At 38.2% G+C, this 18,679-nt stretch overlaps 2 protein-coding genes across 9 annotated transcripts; both read right to left on the reverse strand.

Moving 5' to 3' along the window:
* Nucleotides 1-2,050: 2,050 nt before the first annotated feature.
* Nucleotides 2,051-7,075, reverse strand: LOC141622950 (putative GTP-binding protein OBGM, mitochondrial). 5 transcript variants are annotated; one of them, XR_012533148.1, is made up of 8 exons: nucleotides 6,729-6,941; nucleotides 5,998-6,150; nucleotides 5,796-5,904; nucleotides 5,622-5,704; nucleotides 5,442-5,508; nucleotides 4,053-5,361; nucleotides 2,860-3,425; nucleotides 2,051-2,293 (listed from the first exon to the last, which is right to left on the reverse strand). XR_012533148.1 is itself a non-coding variant. In XM_074438981.1 (6 exons), the coding sequence occupies exon 6, from the start codon at nucleotides 5,293-5,295 to the stop codon at nucleotides 4,126-4,128; it is 1,170 nt and encodes a 389-aa protein (XP_074295082.1). In that variant the 5' UTR covers nucleotides 5,296-5,361; nucleotides 5,442-5,508; nucleotides 5,622-5,704; nucleotides 5,796-5,904; nucleotides 5,998-6,150; nucleotides 6,995-7,075; the 3' UTR covers nucleotides 3,885-4,125. The 5 variants fall into 5 exon arrangements, 4 of the variants coding, with proteins under 4 accessions (XP_074295082.1, XP_074295081.1, XP_074295079.1 ...); XM_074438981.1 differs by lacking the exons at nucleotides 2,051-2,293; nucleotides 2,860-3,425; nucleotides 6,729-6,941 and adding an exon at nucleotides 6,995-7,075 and having other exon boundaries at nucleotides 3,885-5,361; XM_074438980.1 differs by lacking the exons at nucleotides 2,051-2,293; nucleotides 2,860-3,425 and having other exon boundaries at nucleotides 3,885-5,361; nucleotides 6,786-6,941.
* A 2,891-nt stretch (nucleotides 7,076-9,966) lies between these two features.
* LOC141622952 (protein TRM32-like) lies at nucleotides 9,967-13,202 on the reverse strand. Of its 4 annotated transcripts, none has more exons than XM_074438984.1 (5): nucleotides 13,041-13,202; nucleotides 12,341-12,505; nucleotides 12,144-12,217; nucleotides 10,847-11,897; nucleotides 9,967-10,684 (listed from the first exon to the last, which is right to left on the reverse strand). In XM_074438984.1, the coding sequence occupies exons 2-5, from the start codon at nucleotides 12,501-12,503 to the stop codon at nucleotides 10,074-10,076; spliced, it is 1,899 nt and encodes a 632-aa protein (XP_074295085.1). In that variant the 5' UTR covers nucleotides 12,504-12,505; nucleotides 13,041-13,202; the 3' UTR covers nucleotides 9,967-10,073. The 4 variants fall into 4 exon arrangements, with proteins under 4 accessions (XP_074295085.1, XP_074295083.1, XP_074295086.1 ...); XM_074438982.1 differs by having other exon boundaries at nucleotides 12,144-12,220; nucleotides 13,041-13,154; XM_074438985.1 differs by lacking the exon at nucleotides 13,041-13,202 and adding an exon at nucleotides 12,906-13,038.
* Between the last annotated feature and the right edge of the window lie 5,477 nt (nucleotides 13,203-18,679).

The following is an 18,679-nucleotide window of genomic DNA, read 5'->3' on the forward strand; positions in this document are numbered from 1 at the left end:
TTTTGTACACTACAAAAGTAAAAAAAGGTTAATGCTGTCTAGTAACTAAGGAAATAGTGTCCAAACTTGCTAATATGGTAAATGATCAATTCAGTGCTCTTTTACAGGAAAATAATCACGTCTTTGTGTTACAAACTTACAATGGTAAATAAAAATAATCAAGAAAAACTCTCTCTTTATATCCGATTATCCGAATGGTTAAATTAATTAATTTTTTCGGAAAAAAGGTGTCACCATGTATAATTAAATCCAATTAACACAATACATCGTGATTTATAGAGATAATTATTATTACAAACTAAATTAGAAGTAAATAAAAATCGATCGAGTAATCGACTTTTCAGTATACGAATTGATATGACTCCCATTTTGTACGAAAACGAATATTTTGTAATCACAAAACACAGGGCGAATATGTTGTACGGATTGAGGATTGCATTTTTGAAAAGTTCTACAAGACTACCAATAAAAGAACGTAATTACTTTTTCCCGTACGTATAGACAAGAATAAAGCAATATACTAAAATTATATTAATTAAGCTGTAATAAATTGGCTAACAATTCCTCTTTTGCAAGCTATAAGTTATAACTATAAATTTATGCACAATCTAATAAATGAGCAAGAATAAAAACAATTTAATAAATTGGCTAACATTTCCTCTTTTGCAAGCAAAATTAAACTTGTGCATGCACAAGTAGCTGAATTACTAGAGGTGATCATGGACCGATTTATGCACATTCAAAGCCAACCCGAGTCTTATTTAGCTTACGGCTAACCTAGGTTTTTCGGAGTCTAGGCTTGTTAACATGGTTTAAGGCTCGATCTTGGATCGGATCATGGTAAAACCGTTCTTTATTTAAATTTTTCTCACGCTTTACCCGGACCTTGCGGCTTCGTTCTCTTGTGGCCCGGTTCACACCTGAGCTGCACCAATCTCCAAGCTTATACCGGCTCCCCAAGGAAGACATATGGGCCCAATCTATGGATCGTTTATGACCTGAAAAAAACCGGTCCAATGCCTGGGTTAGCCCAACATAGGTCTGGACTGAATTGGCCCAAGAATTACCTGGCCCACCAGTGCTTAAAATCATAGCACCGTCCATATTATCGTTAGATCCGTTACCCTCCATGTCTGGTGCATCGGTTAAGTCGGCCCGATATTCATTAGGGAGCTCCACAGGTACAGATAGGTCCGGTGCAAGGTGGTTGAGGATGAATGGAAACCGCGGTTGGGTTGGGTGGTTACATTGAGGAAAACGACGGAGTCTAGGAAACCACAAACTACTAGTCTTGTATGTCATCGTACACAAAGCCAATATTACCGCGAATATTATAAGAGAGAAATTAATATCATTACTAACGTGAAATACACTCGATGGTTGGTCCATTAATATATCAATGAGAATATGAATAATAATAGTTTTCTTATGAATTATTTAGTATGTGATTTCATAACCAAATTGATGATAATAATTATTTGAACTTTCTTATATTTTATATACAAGAGTTTATGTTGTTTGTCTCCTATTTAGAGTCGGTGATAGTATGCTGAATAGGTTTCTATCTTGTTAATTTTTTTTTTTTTTTTTTTTTTTTTTTTTTTTTTTTTATATCACCCGGTTTAATTCAGCATCGAGTCGATAGGACTATATGGTGGTAAAGCTCTTCCTCATAGCTAACTTATTGTTAATTTATTTTAATCAGTCAATTTAGAGGTAGCAATTGGGTCACTTGGGGCAGATTTGGGATCGGATCAAGCCGATCAGGGTCAGGTCGATTTTGTTAGTTCTAGTCACTTTAAATTACCAAAATAGGAGACAAAACATATTGTTTATTCCTCTGTCTTCATTTATTATAGACAAAACAAATCGTCTCAACCCCGGTTACTAAGACTATAACTATGTTAAAATTCATGAGGTTGACCTTTATCATCGTCGTGTCGTACGCGGCTCAAATTTAAATTATACTGGATAATGGAAAAAAGGAAACGATAATATTCAAAATATGGAGTGTTTAGGAGGAACAATCAGGAAATTCACAAGCAAACACAAGACGATTAGATTAAATTCAAAGTTCAACAATCAGCAGTATTACACAGTACACACGGTTACAAACATACGCCATAGCATCAACAAAACTTGAAAATGCTCCGACAGTTCACAATGCAATCATTTTTGATATAGAAATAAAGCACACAAGTTCATCATTGACACGGATCTCTTTTTTTACTCGCAAGTGCATGGATCACAGGAACAGTCATCGCCACAGTCACATTCGGTCCTTGCATTCCTCCTGCAATCAGTAACCGAAGCATGTTCAAAATTATTCAGATTATAACATGAAAAAGAAAGTATAAATGATATAGATGATAGATGTGCTCTGCGATAATTAGGACCTATGCTAAAACAACAAACTGTTTGTAAGAGAAAAAGGAGGGAAAGAATCCAGCTAAACGGCGTTAATGTACTAGTAATCTAGTATCTCAAAGGCTCTTGCGTATTAAGGAAAGGGAAAGAGGGTAGGATGTACACCACCTAACTAAAAAACACACGCAAACTGTTTCGCATGATGCGTATTAAAATGGCATGGACTGATGGCTACTCTACAATATTCGATGCACCACCAGTTAAGACACTATGCTTTTTCTCATCATATTTCCATAGCTGAACAATGTCCTTCAAAATCCAAAAGGATGAAAGAATAATAACCAATGCAACCTACTCAATAGTTTTACCAAGGGAATAAAACCGTGTGCCAAAAATCAGAAGGGCTATTAGTATTAGGGCAATCAATAAGAATAATTGAAATGAGATACGCAGCAAGAACTACAAATCAAGGAAAACAAATATTTTACATACTCGTCACAGTTGCAGCCATCACAGTTGCAGGCATCGCCACATCCACAGTTCAAACGGGCCATTGTCTTTCGCAGAGAATGCTGATTATCACAATTGGGAAGAGAGTTCTAAAAGATTGTTGAAGAGAAATGGAGTTGTTGATGATGTAAAACTGAGGAACGTCTGCACCTATTTATACAGATATCCTTGGGATCATAAAAGAAGATTTCAACTGTACACGTCTGAAATCCTGCCCAATCAAATGTCAACTCTGCATATCACTGTCAGAACCGGACAAACCAGTATAAAACTTGTGTAATAAATTACGATTGAAGAGGAGAGAAGTGGTCATCACATCTTAAAAAACTTGGCAGACTAATGGATCATTCGGACAGGTATATGTTGGGTCAGTTAGGATTCGAGTACATTTCCAGTTTGGTATCATTGGGTTACTTTTACCAGGTTTACTTATAACTTGCTGCATGTACTTCTTCTTCTGTATTAAACAACTGAAGCTTGCATGCAAATGCAACCTTGAACTTATCTGTCCCCATTAAACCTTGATGAAAGCAAAGATGTTTGATACCCTGCAAGTCAGCGTTATCCATCCACAAATTTACTTGTGCCAAAATTTGTTTTTCTTGCTGCATAAAACAATTAGTAACATACATCCACAAGCTTGTAGCTTATGTGAAAAGCCATCTAAAAATATTTACCTTCTTTCTTCGTAAATTAAATACAGTAATAAATTTCACAGAAATCAACCTTCAAACAGTTTTTTACTCAACTAATTAACGGAAACTTGAGGTGCCATCAATACACATGATCCGTGTTAAATGGAGTAAGAAACATTGAGTCAAAATATTCAGTAAAAACAGCTCTATCTTCAGATGTGACAACAGTGTTGTAAAACAGCATGAAGCATGCTGCTTTGCAAGTAGCTATTTAAGAAATCAGAAGATGCAAGGATAAAATAAGAAAGCAGACTTCTTCGTAGTCGGCAAATTTCACAATTATAAAAGTTTGATGATAACGATGACGATTAGTTGACAATGACAAACAATGCCTATACTAGTTGGATAATCCAGAATCAAAGTCAACTGAGTATTCTATTGCAAAAAAAAGACAAAACATGAATAATCAATCAACACTTCAAAAACAAAACTAATTGACAGAAGTTTGCTATAATGAGATGTCTCTCAGATAGATTATACCTCAAACTTAGAAGGAATCTTGCTATTATCATCTTTATTTTATAAATAGCAGAAAAACACTCCCACCAAAGAGCTAATCAATCAGAATGTTCTCTAATCTCAGCCTAGCCAGTTCTCCACCATTAACAAGCTGTCTCAAGGCAGCTTTCAACTCCGGTATTCCCTCCTCCAAAATTGCACAAACTGGATAAATAGGAATACCCTGCACCCTTTTCCGAAGCTCTTCCAAAACGCCTTCAGCTCCTTTCTCATCGGTTTTATTTGCGACCACTAAAGATGGCCGATCTGATAACCCTTCCCGATAACACTCCAGCTCCACGACCAAATCTCGAAGCTGCTCCCATGGTGGAATTCCTTTTCGGTCATCAAGTGCAGCAGCCAGGTCTACCACATAGACCAGAAGCTTGGTTCGTTCTATATGTCGCAAGAAGTCATGTCCAAGACCACGATTCTCATGAGCACCGCTAATGAGCCCTGGAATGTCAGCTACAGTGATAGATACCTCATCATAGTTTAACTTTCCTAGATTTGGTCTCAAAGTAGTGAACGAATAGTCACCCACAGTAGGTTTAGCTTTAGAAATGACACCCAAGAGAGTGCTTTTCCCTGCATTAGGCATTCCCACAAGACCCACGTCAGCAATACTTTTTAGTTCAAGTATCACAGAAGCTTGTGACCCGGGTAAACCAGCACTTAAGGAAGGTTGGTCTTCCTCTCCACAACCATCAATGTTGTCATTTCCGCCAAAGTCATGCTTTATATATTTAGATGCCTTTTTTGGACGTCTATTAGATGACACACTGCCTAAACCCCCTTCTCCTCCGCAAGCAATAATTATTTGTTGCCCATCTTCAGTTAATTCAGCAAAATTATATTGTGTTACATCCTCTTCTTCCTCTGAGGTTTCCTCAGAGAAACCACCATCATTTTCTAGATTACATGCGTCAGCTGGCATGCTTTTATAACTTTTCTCACCATCGTGGTTTGAGACAAGCGCTTTCTCACAAAGTGTTGAATTACCGCGAGAAGAAAAAGGAGGAGAATTAGTCCGAATAGATGATCCTTGAGCACATAGATTCAAGGAAGATATATGTTTAGCAGTACCGCTACTGGAGATATTTACACAATCCTCCCCTTTTTCCATTGTTGGTTTATTTATAGAAAAGGACTCCTCGTCAGAAACAAGGATATCGGGGGTAAGAGTACCAGGAGTATCCCAAGGGTGAGTCCCTGCAGAAGGCATTTCCACTGACGAAGGGATATTACCCTCTACAAGATGGATAACAGTACCAACAGGTACTTGCACAACCTGCAACAACAGGATTAAGCCGTCATTGCACTTTAAAAAAGACAACATAAACTTACAAATATAAAGGAAAATTGTGTAACCTTGTCTTCTCCCGGACAGCCAATCTGATTCTTCGACGATCCATTACCGCCCCGTTTTCCATTTTGTCTACCGTGACAAAATGCAGAAATCAATTAATGATTGTACTTGAACAGATATTGCTCATCTATCTAAAATTCAACAAGTGACTATTGACTATATGGCCTATTGCAACTACATACAATGTGGTGTTGCAGACCACGGAAGTCCCAAACTGCAGAAATACACTTTAAAATCACATCACCACCTTTTCCGCCATTTCCACCTGTAATGTAAAGAAGAAATTGAAAGCTTGGTATAAGCAAAGAGATTTGATGCCAATGCTAAATCATAGACAATTATAGCGTAAAGCTCACCGTCAGGTTTGCCAAAGCGATTTGTTCGATTACGACGTACGCTGGCGTTTCCACTCCCTCCCTCACCTCCTTTAACATTCAACCAAAACCGGTCTATCATTCTCCTCTCCTGAAAAATTGCCATCAAGTCTAATTCAGCTCATATTTCTATACTGTAGCCTCAACATATATGTAACCATATAAAGCGCAAAGAGTTATAAACCTGCAGAGGAGTAGCCTTATGATTTTTCCCTCGACTATCAGAATACGTAGAGTATGACAAACCACGCCATGGTAAAAATGAAACTTTTCGTAAAAACCCTCCTTGTTGAAGATATCTTGATTTGCATAACATCTTTCAAATCTACAACTTTCCCTACATAACAAAAAAAACAGTTCAATGACGTATCCATTCAATAATCATTTTGGTCACTCTACTATAACAGCAACAATACCTTAGTAGCATGGTAAATTGTTATAGCCTAACATGAAATGTGACAACAACAAATAAAAGACTAAAACTTTAACAAAATGCAAGAGGCAGTCATTCACATACTTGATTAAAAGTTACAGATTACTGCGCAAATAACGGACAGAAGTACATATAAAGCTTGCTATAAGCCTCAACAATTCTCTATATCAGTCAATGCATCACCAATAAACCACATGATCTAGTCGCGTATGAACGAAACCCAGTACCATTAACAAGCTAAAAAAACGGTTAGTCATATACAAATAGTGTTACTTAATTGGCATTACGACGTAACAGCGACGAAGATAAATGATTATACAATCACTGACTACATAACAAAACCAGAAATCACTGTGCAATCCCAATTAAAGAACAGCTCACAAAATAACACATGATAGTAACAGAGAACTGGAAGAGGCATTTCATCGAACAGTTTGTGTGCAAGCTCAAATCCACAAATTAATAACACAGCACACTTATACCTAGTTTCGAAGTCGACAAAAACCAGAGAAATCAATAAGGGAGAATGTATAGATTACTATAATTAGATGAAAATGGCGGGAAAATATGATGAAATTGTGCAGGTATTGGTCAATGAAAGTAAGGACTAAGGAGATTAATCAAGTAATGAAGTAAACCGTCTCACGATAAGACCGTCTTACGGAATAATTAATGTTATAGTAATGCAATCTGTAATTGTCATGGTACAAATTTGGGCGGAAGTAAATTTGCAATTAGTAGCACTCACAGATTAAGTGATCGTCGTGCTAGGTAGCACCAAAACGAACACGGACACGTGACACGGCATCCCATGAAATTTAGGACACGGGACATGTCATTTAAATTTAATAAAATATATATTTTATAGTTATGTATGTGTGATTTTATTTTTAAAAAAGTATTGAATATTAAATTTAAATAAGTGAAGGTAAAACTTAAGTTAATTATAACTCATTCTCATTTCCAAAACCAAAAACTATCTTATAATCAATCTATTTCGACATCTCATTATTAGTTTAAAGAACATCATTTGTCTCCAATTCAACTTATTTCTCCACCAAATTCAACCATATAACAATTCTCGCCATTTACCTTAAATTCAACTTGATTCCGTTTGGAGGTGTGTCCAAATACCATGGACACGGCTCAAAATACCATGGACACGTGTCGGACACGTGCCCAAATAAAAGATGAAAGTTAGACACGGCTTTACAAGTGTCCGACACGTTTTGACGTGTGTCCAACGAGTGTCGTGTCCGACACGGGAACGCCGATTAGGAGGAGTGTTCGTACAACCTAGTCGTCGTGTAGAAAACTTTCCTGGGATTGCCGACGATTAGCAGGACATCATATTTTGTAATTAACCTCGTTTATATTTTGAAGGCCAAACCGGAATGTCACGTATTAAGACCGATGTATTATGGATAATATATACTCCATACATGTTTGAATTTCATGTCATAATATACCTCTGTCCTGGTTATTTGTTGTCCATTTCATTTTTGAGTGTTTCAGACTCCGTCAAGTCCTGTCTATTTTAAGAATGAACTTGATGAGCAATTTGATCATTCTCACTCAATTTGGTCCACTAGTCATTTAATAATTCGCCCCCTCTTCTTTCTTTGGTCTTTGTGCCAAAATCAAAGGACAACAATTGAGGACGGAGGGAGTATATTTTATGTCCCTCGGGCCGGTTATGGGTCGGGTTAAAGCAGGTCGGATCATATCAGGTTCGGGTCAAAACCCGTGTTTAAGGATCTATCCTTTTAGGCGGGACATGAATTGAAATTAATACTTTTAGACAGGACATGAACTGAAATTCGACTGCTTAAGTCGTTTAAGGTTCTATTCTTTTAGATCTTAATTAAACTGAACTTAAAACCTATATTCACTCGGAGTAAATTCTGACATGTGCTCTAAATCTCTAATGCTAATTAAAGTCCTTGGTGTGCACATAAAAGTTTTATTTCTATAAAAGCTTTGATCAGACATATTTGGAGTTGATTTTTTCTTTTTTTGGTGTATAGAGAGTAGAGCTGATCAAATGGCCCAAGTCCATTGGCCCTACTCGGCCCGACCCGCTTTTTTTAAGGGCTTGGGCCTTTAGTTTTGGCCCAAAAAAGCCCATGGGCCGGCCTAAAAAGGCCCAAAATATTTTGGGGCCGGGTTTGGGCCAAGTATTTGGCCCAAATTTTGGCCCGGCCCGGCCCATATTTATTAATAATGAATATTTTTTCTAATAAAACATATTAAAGTAGCGTAAAAGTTATACCCAACTCTTTACAAACTCAAGTATATTTTTTTAGATTTATAAAACAAAGTGTTCCGGGTATAATTCCAGAGCAAGTATCGTTACCACCCGTGGCTTGTAGAATAATGTCTTGGATTAGACCCTTCGTGCTTCTATCGTCTCCCTCGGCCTCCCCTGCAACAATGAACGAGGCGAGGGCTTGGCTTTGTGCCAAGCGTACCCACTCCGACGCCAAGTCAGTGAACTTAGAGGTATAAGTTGTATGCTAAATGGCTAGGAATGTATTGTAGAGAGATAAGAGAGATGTTACCAGATGAATAGTGTATTTAGGTTTAGTTGTGAGATCCTTTCCTCAAAGAAGGTTGAGGAGTATTTATAGGCTTTCACCTTTTGTCACGTAGTGGCCAAGTGGCCAAGTGGCTTATCAGGTGGAAAGACCGTTCTACCCTCGGCCGATGAACCTATGGCGGGCGCTACAGAGGGTCTTGGATATGAGTACGCGGGTATGTGTCCATTTGGGCGGGTTGTCGCCGAGACGTCAGCTAGCTGGCCGATGGGATGCATCGGCTAGACAGTCTAAGTCGTTGACTTGCTGTGGATATCTTTGACCTTGCTCAGTGTGTTGACTTTGGTCAGCGGTGCAGAATATGCCCCATCACAAAGTATACATAACATAAATCATATATACCAATGCATTATTAAGCATTCTGAGGTGGCGATGTTTGTCTTTATTTTATTTTAGTGAGCAATTCATATGCATTTTATCATATTTTGTACAATTTTATACACTATGTATATTTTAAAAGTTGTAACTAAAGGTATTACACTAATTATTTCCTAAGGTAAGTCGTAAATTTTAGGGCCCAAAAAAGCCCATTTAGGCCCATAAGCCCGCATTAGCCCATAAGGGCCGGATTTGGGCCTGCTAAATTAGTCCACACATTTGGCCCGACCCGGCCTGGCCCAACAAATGGGCCGCTTTTGTTAGAAAGGCCCGGCCCAAGCCCGCATTGGCCCGACCCATGATCACCTCTAATAGAGAGTTATAAGACTCACAAGAGCGGATTTGATGCTGATAGGTTTGAACTCAAATTATAAATATCACCACTCATAACTTTATTAGTTAAGCTAACAAACACCTGTTAGAATTAGATTCTTAAATTAAAAGCAATTCATGGATTATACAACCAGTTGTTTATGTTGTACGGTGTAGAATCTGAGCTTTGTGATAAAATATCTGAGCTTTATGTTAAATAAAATGAGTTTTATTGAAAACTATATTGAATTCATCCATTTACACATTAAAAACATGAATTTTAAATTACCGCAGAAAAAACATATAAGCTCGGATTTTTATACCTTGGTTGTACAATGTTTATGGTACAACTGGATGTATAATCCTATTTGTAAATTAAAAGTGTGTTCATGAGTAGCTTTCAAGGATTGTATACACAATTACACATGAACACATCAATAAATTGAACCCTTAATTACCAATGCTAATACACATAGCACAAAAGCCAAATCCACTTATCCACTACTAAAAAAACAAAAAAAACAAAACCAACTACACTACTTAACAACCAACAATTTCATCTAACAATTCACTAAAAATCCAATCTTCCAAATCAATAGCAAGAAGTTCACAATCCGTTTGTAAATTGCTCCAACCATTCTTATGCCTAGACAAGTCATGAGCCACGGCCACATTAAGTTCCACATCGACTTCCGGTGTCCACGTAACCCACTCGTCGACAAACTCCCATATCTGCTCCACCACCCGACTTTTCCCTTTCAACTCGGGATGAACGGTGCAAGAATACGTCAATGCCTTAGGGTAATAAGCGTATGAGTTCTCGTGAATTACAAATAACGCCTCGTTGATTAAATCAAATAAGATTTTACGTTGAAAGCTAGACATGACGATCATTTCCTTGTTTGAACTTGGTTTAGGCTCAAATGGGCAACATATTTCAATTCCGTCGAAGATGGCTGGATCAAGTGGTTGGTCCGGCGAGTGCCATGCTTCTAATTCGAGTAATTCGTTGCTTGTTGTCGTGAAGCCTATTATGTCAAGAACGTACTTCACGTATTGTAAATTCTCACTGCAATTGTCCATTTCATGGTTTTCTTGAACGTCTTCGCCTATTTCCAATGTAGACGTGCTATGAGAGATCGTCGATGACTCTGCATAGAAAAGTAACATGGTATCAAAACCTCGTACTCAATTCAGATTCAAATCCTATTGGATACGAGTACATTATAGGAAAGACTTTGACTAAACGAAGTAAACTGAGCTGAACTGAATTAAATTTTTACGTCAAAATAAGAAATTGAGTGATTGATTACCTTCTAGAGTAGGCCAATCGACACATTCAATTTGATCTAGCTGGCATTCCACGTCTGAGCCGGAAATAGAAGAGATCGTCCCTTCATTTCTGTGGCGATTGTGATCCTCAGTGACTTCTACAATCTTTACTTCGGGAATACCCTCTCCTTGTTCAACACCAAAGCTAATAATGCTTTGTGTGTCGATGTTTGATTCAGTAGGCGTTGTTTTATGACTTTGACCATTAAGTTCTCCAGGCGGAGAGTCAAGCCTCAAAACTCGCACATCATCACCTCGACTTATATGGTTCAAAAAACAATCAAGGCTAGCTCGAGGTGCTTCACTCTCATCCTCTGGCATGAACATCCTCTCTCGGAAAGATCTTCGGCCATGTTGATCACTCAACGCGAATTCTTTCTCATTTGTCAACTTTAGACTCTTTGATAGCTCTTTATTCAAAACCCTCTTATTATTACTAGTAGTAGTATCGATTAAACGACCATATTTTTCCAAGGAATCTTTCAAAGAAGACGATCTTACAATGTTATGAGACTTAGCTTTCCGGAGCTCATAACCTTGATTCGGTGTAGGCCAAACTTCATTATGCTTATGCTCAAGTTTACTCGGAGTTCTTCCAAGAGTTGATGAGTTAGACGATGAGCTCTTAGAAAAAGGAAACGACCCTGATTTCACCAGCCTATGTTTTTTCTTCGGAGGACTATCTTGCAAAATTTTGAGAAAAACTTCTTGATCAACTTTGAATAACTCGAGAACACCCACATACTCGTCCTTCGAGTCCTTAGGACGATTAACACTTGTCGTGCGAGTGAGATTAGTCGAATCATCCACAGGATTAAGAGTCGATAACAACTTTGGATTAGCTTTAAGAAGAGAGATTAAAGTAGGAGCACCGAAATCATTGCATGCCTCCTTCAAGGCTAGCAATTCATGTTCTTGAATTGTATTAACTTTTCCAGATTTGTTCGGTTTATCTGCTAATAAAGCTTTGATTCGAGCTTTAATTGACCGCTTTTTACTACCCGATCCACTTCTAGAAGGGCTTGAAGTAACCTGATCAATTATGCAATATTTCCCGTTTAGTGCGTGGTCAAAATGAAGGTATCGTGAGTCTGACTGTTATATTAATAAATAGTGACACCAATCGAATTCAACTAAAATCGTCACTCAAATACCACTTATGCGCTTCAAAATGAAAATAACGATAAATATCATGCAATATGAGTCCGTCTCATAATAAAATCTCGAACAGATTTCAATGAAATTTCTTCCTATTGCAATTAGAAACAGAGAACTTACAAAAGCAGAGTAATTTGTCATTGCATCTTCCTCGGAATCTTGTGCGTCGTGAAATTCAATAGGTTCATCCGTCACTGCTTCACATACGTAAACTCACATATAAGTTAATAATTAATAATAAGAAAAGAAAAATACGTTAATTCAATAGGTTCTTTAAGTTATTTTACGAGTGGAATTTTGAACAAACGTAAACTAACCTTTGAACGAACTTTTATGGGGTTTCTGATTTATATAAGGAAGCATTTTCTTGACGTTATGCCATGGATGATAATTCATCAGCCTGAACACGGTCCATACACAACCCGGATCCTCTTTTTCGACCCGTACATACGATTGTTTCTTCCATAGATGCTTTCCCATTTCTGCAATTCAATAAAACAAAATTTTCAACAAAACCCCAATTTTATCATTAATTTTTCTGTATTTAGCAAAATGATGACCTTTCTAAGAAAACTTCCACTTAAAACAAATTATAGGTAAACTAAAACGTACCCATATAAGAAAAACGTAAATTGATCAATTCGTCCGTCTCAATCATTTAATTACCTCAAAATACCCCTCGCAGGTAAACAAATGATTGAGACGGACGACAACAAGTAAACGAAAAAAGACAAAAGTAAGGTTAAATTGTTCAATTCGTCCGTCCCATACATTTGCTTATCTCAAAATACCCCTCACAGGTAACAAATTACTGAAAACACCCTAACCAGGTAAGCAAATGATTGACAGAGACCGAGTACAAAATTAAATCAGAACTCTTACTCTTAACAGGACAACAAATGAACAAGAAAAAAAGGACAGTATTAAGGTTAAATAGATCAATACGTCCGTCACAATCATTTGTTTACCTCAAATGATTGAGACGGACGGAGAACAGAATTAAAACAAAATTCATACCTTTAACCGGACAACAAATGAACAAAAAACAACCGAATTAAGGGAAGAAATTGTTATCAACTCCTCAAAACAGGGAAAGGTGGGTGTTGTGTTAATAAGTGTGATTAGGAGATTAATTAAGAAATAATTAATGAAATAATAAAGAAATGAAGAAATAAAATTAGAAAAAAGAGAAAAGTAGTTGAGAATAAATACTAGTTGGTAATTAAGGAAATGGCGTTGGTTTAACGGAAAGCAAAGTGTTTGACTTGGTAGAAAGATGATTATGGTCTTGTTTGTCTGCTCTCCTTAAACCGTGATAACAAAGGTTTGATTTTGATTAGTTAAGCCCGCCAGATTATTTTCTCTGTAGTTTGTTAATTAGTTAGTTGTCTTTTTTTACGCGCCATGTAAGTCTCTGTCTTTTTGACCTTTTTTTTTCTGCTTTTTCTCCCGATTTTTTTTGGTGGGTATGAGGTGTGTTTTGGTTCGGGTCGAGTTGTAAGAGCGGTTGTAGTTGACATGAGTATGTACAAATCGGTTGTATGGTTGTTCGTTGAGTTCGGATATCTTACTCATAATAAAAAATTTACAAATGTAGGGATTAAACTCGGGTCATGAGTATTATGGTGGTATTTGGCCTAACTTTAAAAGTGCTTTTGCAATTGAAAAAGTAGAAACTAGGCCAAACACTATAAATTAGGGAGGATTAAAAGTGTTTTTAAAAAGCCAAAATTGATAACTAACCCCTAAAAGTAGAAGTAGAAAATTATTACTTCTACTTCTACTTTTCACTCTATTGCCTAAAAACTCAAAAAATTAGTTAGGACGAATATAAATATTTATTAAAAAAATATTTTTACAAAAGTTTGGTCAAACAAGCAAAATTTTTACGAAAAATAACTTGTGAATAAACTCATTTTAAAAAGAAAAAGCTATTTTACATAATCAAGGCCAAACAACACCATATAACGGGGAGTGCTAGGGCGACACCGGGTGTTACCGAGTTTCGGTAACACCCTAATAAAAAAATAAAAAAAAATAAAAAATTAATAAGTAGTTTTCGTTTTTTTTTTTGCGCCAATATCGTAGGGACAAAACCGTAATTCACAAACTAATATATTAATGATTTACATATTGAGTGTTCGGTTGTTTTGATTGTGATATATTGAGTGTTTGGTGGCGGCGGGTGACGACGTCGGTGGAGGACGGCATCGATTAGGGCAGCGCAAGTGTGATAGGTGTATTTGGTGAAATACAAATCTAATTTGTAATTTTGTTTTATCTTAGTTTTATAGTCTGGGTTATCATCAGCATTGTTAAATTTTAACTTATCATTAATACCATTGTTAGGGCATCCTAGTCTGGTTATCATCAACATTGTTAAATTAACCTTGTTATCGAAAAGAGTAAAATCAAATGCTAGCAGTGCAAAAATTAAGTCGCACTGATAACCAGACTACGATGCTCTATCTTGCGCCGTTATGGATCGCCGACGGACGGAAGGGGGTGTAGAGGGTGAGTTAGCGTGAAGGAGAGGGTGGGATGCGTTGGTTTGACAGTAGGAGGGAGATGACTGGGCTGACAGCGGGGGAGGTGCGGCTGGTGTGCCGGTGGTTAGGGACTGGATAGCGGTCGTTGGGGCGGCAGTAGGGGATGTAGCAAAGGTGGTTGAGGTGGTTGGGTATAACCCGCCGCTCAAAATCTTTCAATTTTAATTTTTATTAAAAAAATTATTAATATCTAATTAATTAATGTTAAGTTCCTAATCTACCCTTTAACAATAATTAGATTGAATTTTAAATTTTGTTGGAGGGAAACTAAAATACATAAGTAAATTACAATAATACCCCGGGTGTCGCTTAATTTGAGTGACGTCCGGTGTCGTCATCTCATTTTCCTTAACGGATACAACTTGTCTTTTACTTAAACTACTTGACATCACAAACTCTCATTTAAGACGGGTCAAGTAGTTAAAATAAAACAAAAATATAATACATAAAGCAACAAATTTGCCTGATTATGCAGATGTCGTATGTTATTTGACCCGTTTTAATATTAAGACGGATATATCTGTCTTAGGAGAGACTTAGAGGGTGTTTGGTTAGAGCTTTTGAAATGAATTATGAGGTTCTAATTTCATACCTCCAAGGTATTATTACACTTCATTCCAATCCATTTCAACACTTTGAACCAAACAACCTCTTACTAACTTTTCATGGTCCGTAATCAGTCGGAATCTAAATTTAATCATACTTGGACAGTATTTTTAGTAAGTACATTAGATAATGAATAATTTTCAAAGGAGTGATGCACTCATGACTCATGCCTCTATTGTTTGTCTTGAGACTCCCTGTTTTAGTTCACTCTTATTTACAATTTTATATAGAAGTTGCAAATAAATAAAGCATTATTGGTAGTGAGTGCTAAGTATGGGACTCAAAATAGTCAAACTTTGATTCAAAGCTAAACAAATCAGAATGATGTACAATTCTAACATCATCCGCAGATATAATTGGAATAGCAAATTGAATTCAAAGTACATGTATGTAAAAGGACGATGACCAAACGGACCATTACTATCAAGATAAACTTAAAATCTAGAAGCCCTTTGTAATTTCGTATGTTTCTAGACCACCATGAAAACAAAACAACAAAAGTACTCAATCTCGGCAAATTCTTGTTTCAGACGGTCAATTCTGTCTAAAATAAATAAGATGGAGTTTTGTGACTATTTTAAGGTCAAATCTAAGCACAATCATTCAGCTAGTGTTACAACTTATGTTAAACTAGTTGTTGCGTCGCGCCCTCCCGGGCGCGGAGCCATATTCATGTACTTTCGAAGTTTTGAGGAATATCGCTAACGGATGCGGTTGTTTTGTGCGAAGTATGATGGGCGAAAGAAGTTAACGTATAGGAAGTAAACAACATAGTATTTCCAGTAAAGCTAATTATTTTTAAACATTAGTAAATCCGCATCTAGAAGCCATTAATTTCTAAATAACTGTAACTGCCAGGAGCTAATTATTTATAAGTCTGTGCAGATTATAAAGTACAACCCTAACATTAGACGATCGTTGTTAATTCGTAAAGCAACGGTTACAAAAGTGCCCTCCCGGGCGCGGAGCCCCAATTTGTATTTCTGTACTTTCGAAGTTTTGAGGAATATCGCTAACGGCTGCGGTTGTTTTGTGCGAAGTATGATGGGCGAAAGTAGTTAACGTATAGGACGTAAACAACATAGTATTTCTAGTAAAGCTAATTATTTTTACACATTAGTAAATCCGCATCTAGAAGCCATTAATTTCTAAATAACCGTAACTGCCAGGAGCTAATTATTTAAAAGTCTGTGCAGATTATAAAGTACAACCCTAACATTAGACGATCGTTGTTAATTCGTAAAGCAACGGTTGCAAAAGTGCACCAAAATTTGCCAAGGCAGCTGTTTGGGCTAAAAATAGCACAATAGAGAAGGCCCACCTAATAATGTAAAGGCTATAGGCAGAGTGATAAGGAGGAAGGGAGCCCGCGGACAAGGGAGTGGAGAAACGGGCTTAAGAGAGATCAGGAGCCCATCATAGAAGGCGCCCGCGTTAAGGAAAGAAGTGTCAGGGAGAAGTTAGGGAGAAGTCAGGGAGATCAAGGAGAATTGGCAAGGGAGTCCGGGTTTGGAAAGAGTCCTTATGAAAATTATATTCCCTTTCCATATTCAAGGTAGGACATATCTAGGGTTCTTACCCTATAAATAGCCAAGAGAGCGAATCAAGATTTCATTCATTGAACACCCGCATTCATACATCAACATTCAAGATCACATCTCGGCAAATAAGATACGTTCATTCCAGATCTTGCTGGCGACACCTAGGGTCAGCAGGATTAGCTTCGTACCATAATTGTAATCATCCTCCTATTCATATAGTGCAATACTTGGCAGGGTACCGTCCCTCCCGCGGTTGTTCCCACATTGGGTTTTCCGCGTCACCAAAACTCTAGTGTCAATTTACATTACGCACTTTATTTTCCTATTTACTTATTGACATACGAACCATTATACAATCGACCAACAAATATAGACTACATTGACCCTAATTAATCGACTTGGGTAAAAATACCTAAACAGTTTGGCGCCCACCGTGGGGCATTGTGGTCGTCAATCGTTGATATTCTAGATATACAATGGAAAAGCAAGCATCTGAAGCCGTGTCAGGGAGCAGGCAACCATCGCCACCACCACCATCTACCCAAAATCCAACATCAACAGTGGCCACGCATGCTCCCGAACATACCTCAAGAATCATACCGACAACAAAAGCTTCTCTACCTCCTAAGACTCCTGTTGTCACAGCTCACTCCAGATCAGATAAGGGAACAGCAAGTTCATGCACCACTCCGCCACCTAGTCCCACACAAATCTTACTCACTGGCGTGGAAAATCTTCAGAAAGCTATGGAAAACATGAGAGAAGACCAAAGAAGAGCAGACGCTGAGGCAAGAAGGAGAGACAGAGAGCTCTGGGCACAGATCGATATCCTAAAACAGCAATCCGTCACTCCGGTGAGCGGGACAGGTGAAGGAAGATCTCCTTTGGTAGATCTGACACGGGGAGTATCGGCGTGACAGTGATACCGGTGAACTAATAACAAGGTTATATTTGGCTACTGATGCCCGTCGGATGGAAGAATAACCCCACGGGGGTTAGGATACCTCACACGAGATAGCGGCCGGCTAACTGCATAGGGACACAAACAGGTGGCCTCTCCGTCAGCAGCCCCGTAGCAATCGGGCGGACACCGTAGCAGATCCGAGTCAAACCAAAGCAAGTGGACGCGGCAAAGCAGGGGACAATCGTTACCACAACCCCCGATCACTGCCGGAGCTTATCGAATCTTCAAGAACCCGGATCGGGAGGAAATACGCAGAGATAGGCGATGACGGACCCCAGATTCGGCCAGTATAACTAATCAGCAATACTTGGAACTAAAAGAGATGTTGAGCAGGGTCCCAGGGCTACCACCCCCACTCGAAAAGGCAGCACTAGACAGTTATGCCGACTCACCCTTCGTGGACACCATATCTATCACGGCCATGCCAAAGGGATTCACGAATCCAAATATGTCTCTCTTCGACAAGACAAAGAGACCCCTTTGATCATATCAGCCAGTATAAGCGAAAAATGATGATAACGAATAAATGCTATAGGACAAGTTAAAGAGGCCTGCATATGCAAAGGATTCGGGTCCACCCTAACAGGACCGACACTTCGATGGTTTGTGAGCCTGCCCAACAGGTCGGTATCTACATTTACTGAATTGGTAAACGCATTTACCCAACAGTTCAAGCGGCGTAAAGCCACAAAAGCCACAAAACGCGTGAGACCCGTAGAATCGTCCAGGGGGAAAAAAGAGCATTGGAGAATACAATATCGGGTTCAACAATGAGAAGGTAGCAAGACGAGAGTGTGATGTCTCAACAAAGTAGAAGCCTTGAAGGGGCCTCCACCACGACTCCGACCTATATAAGCGATTAACCATGCATCCATGCCATAGTTTCAAGACGAGAAGAGGAGAGAAGCGCTGCCGCATAATCGGGTTGGAGGAAGATATCCTAGCCAGAGCCAACTTACAGAGCACACCAAGTATTTCTAGCACCTCAGCCGTGGA

The sequence above is a fragment of the Silene latifolia genome, chromosome X (genome assembly GCF_048544455.1).
Source record: "Silene latifolia isolate original U9 population chromosome X, ASM4854445v1, whole genome shotgun sequence".
Classification (NCBI taxonomy): Eukaryota; Viridiplantae; Streptophyta; class Magnoliopsida; order Caryophyllales; family Caryophyllaceae; genus Silene; species Silene latifolia.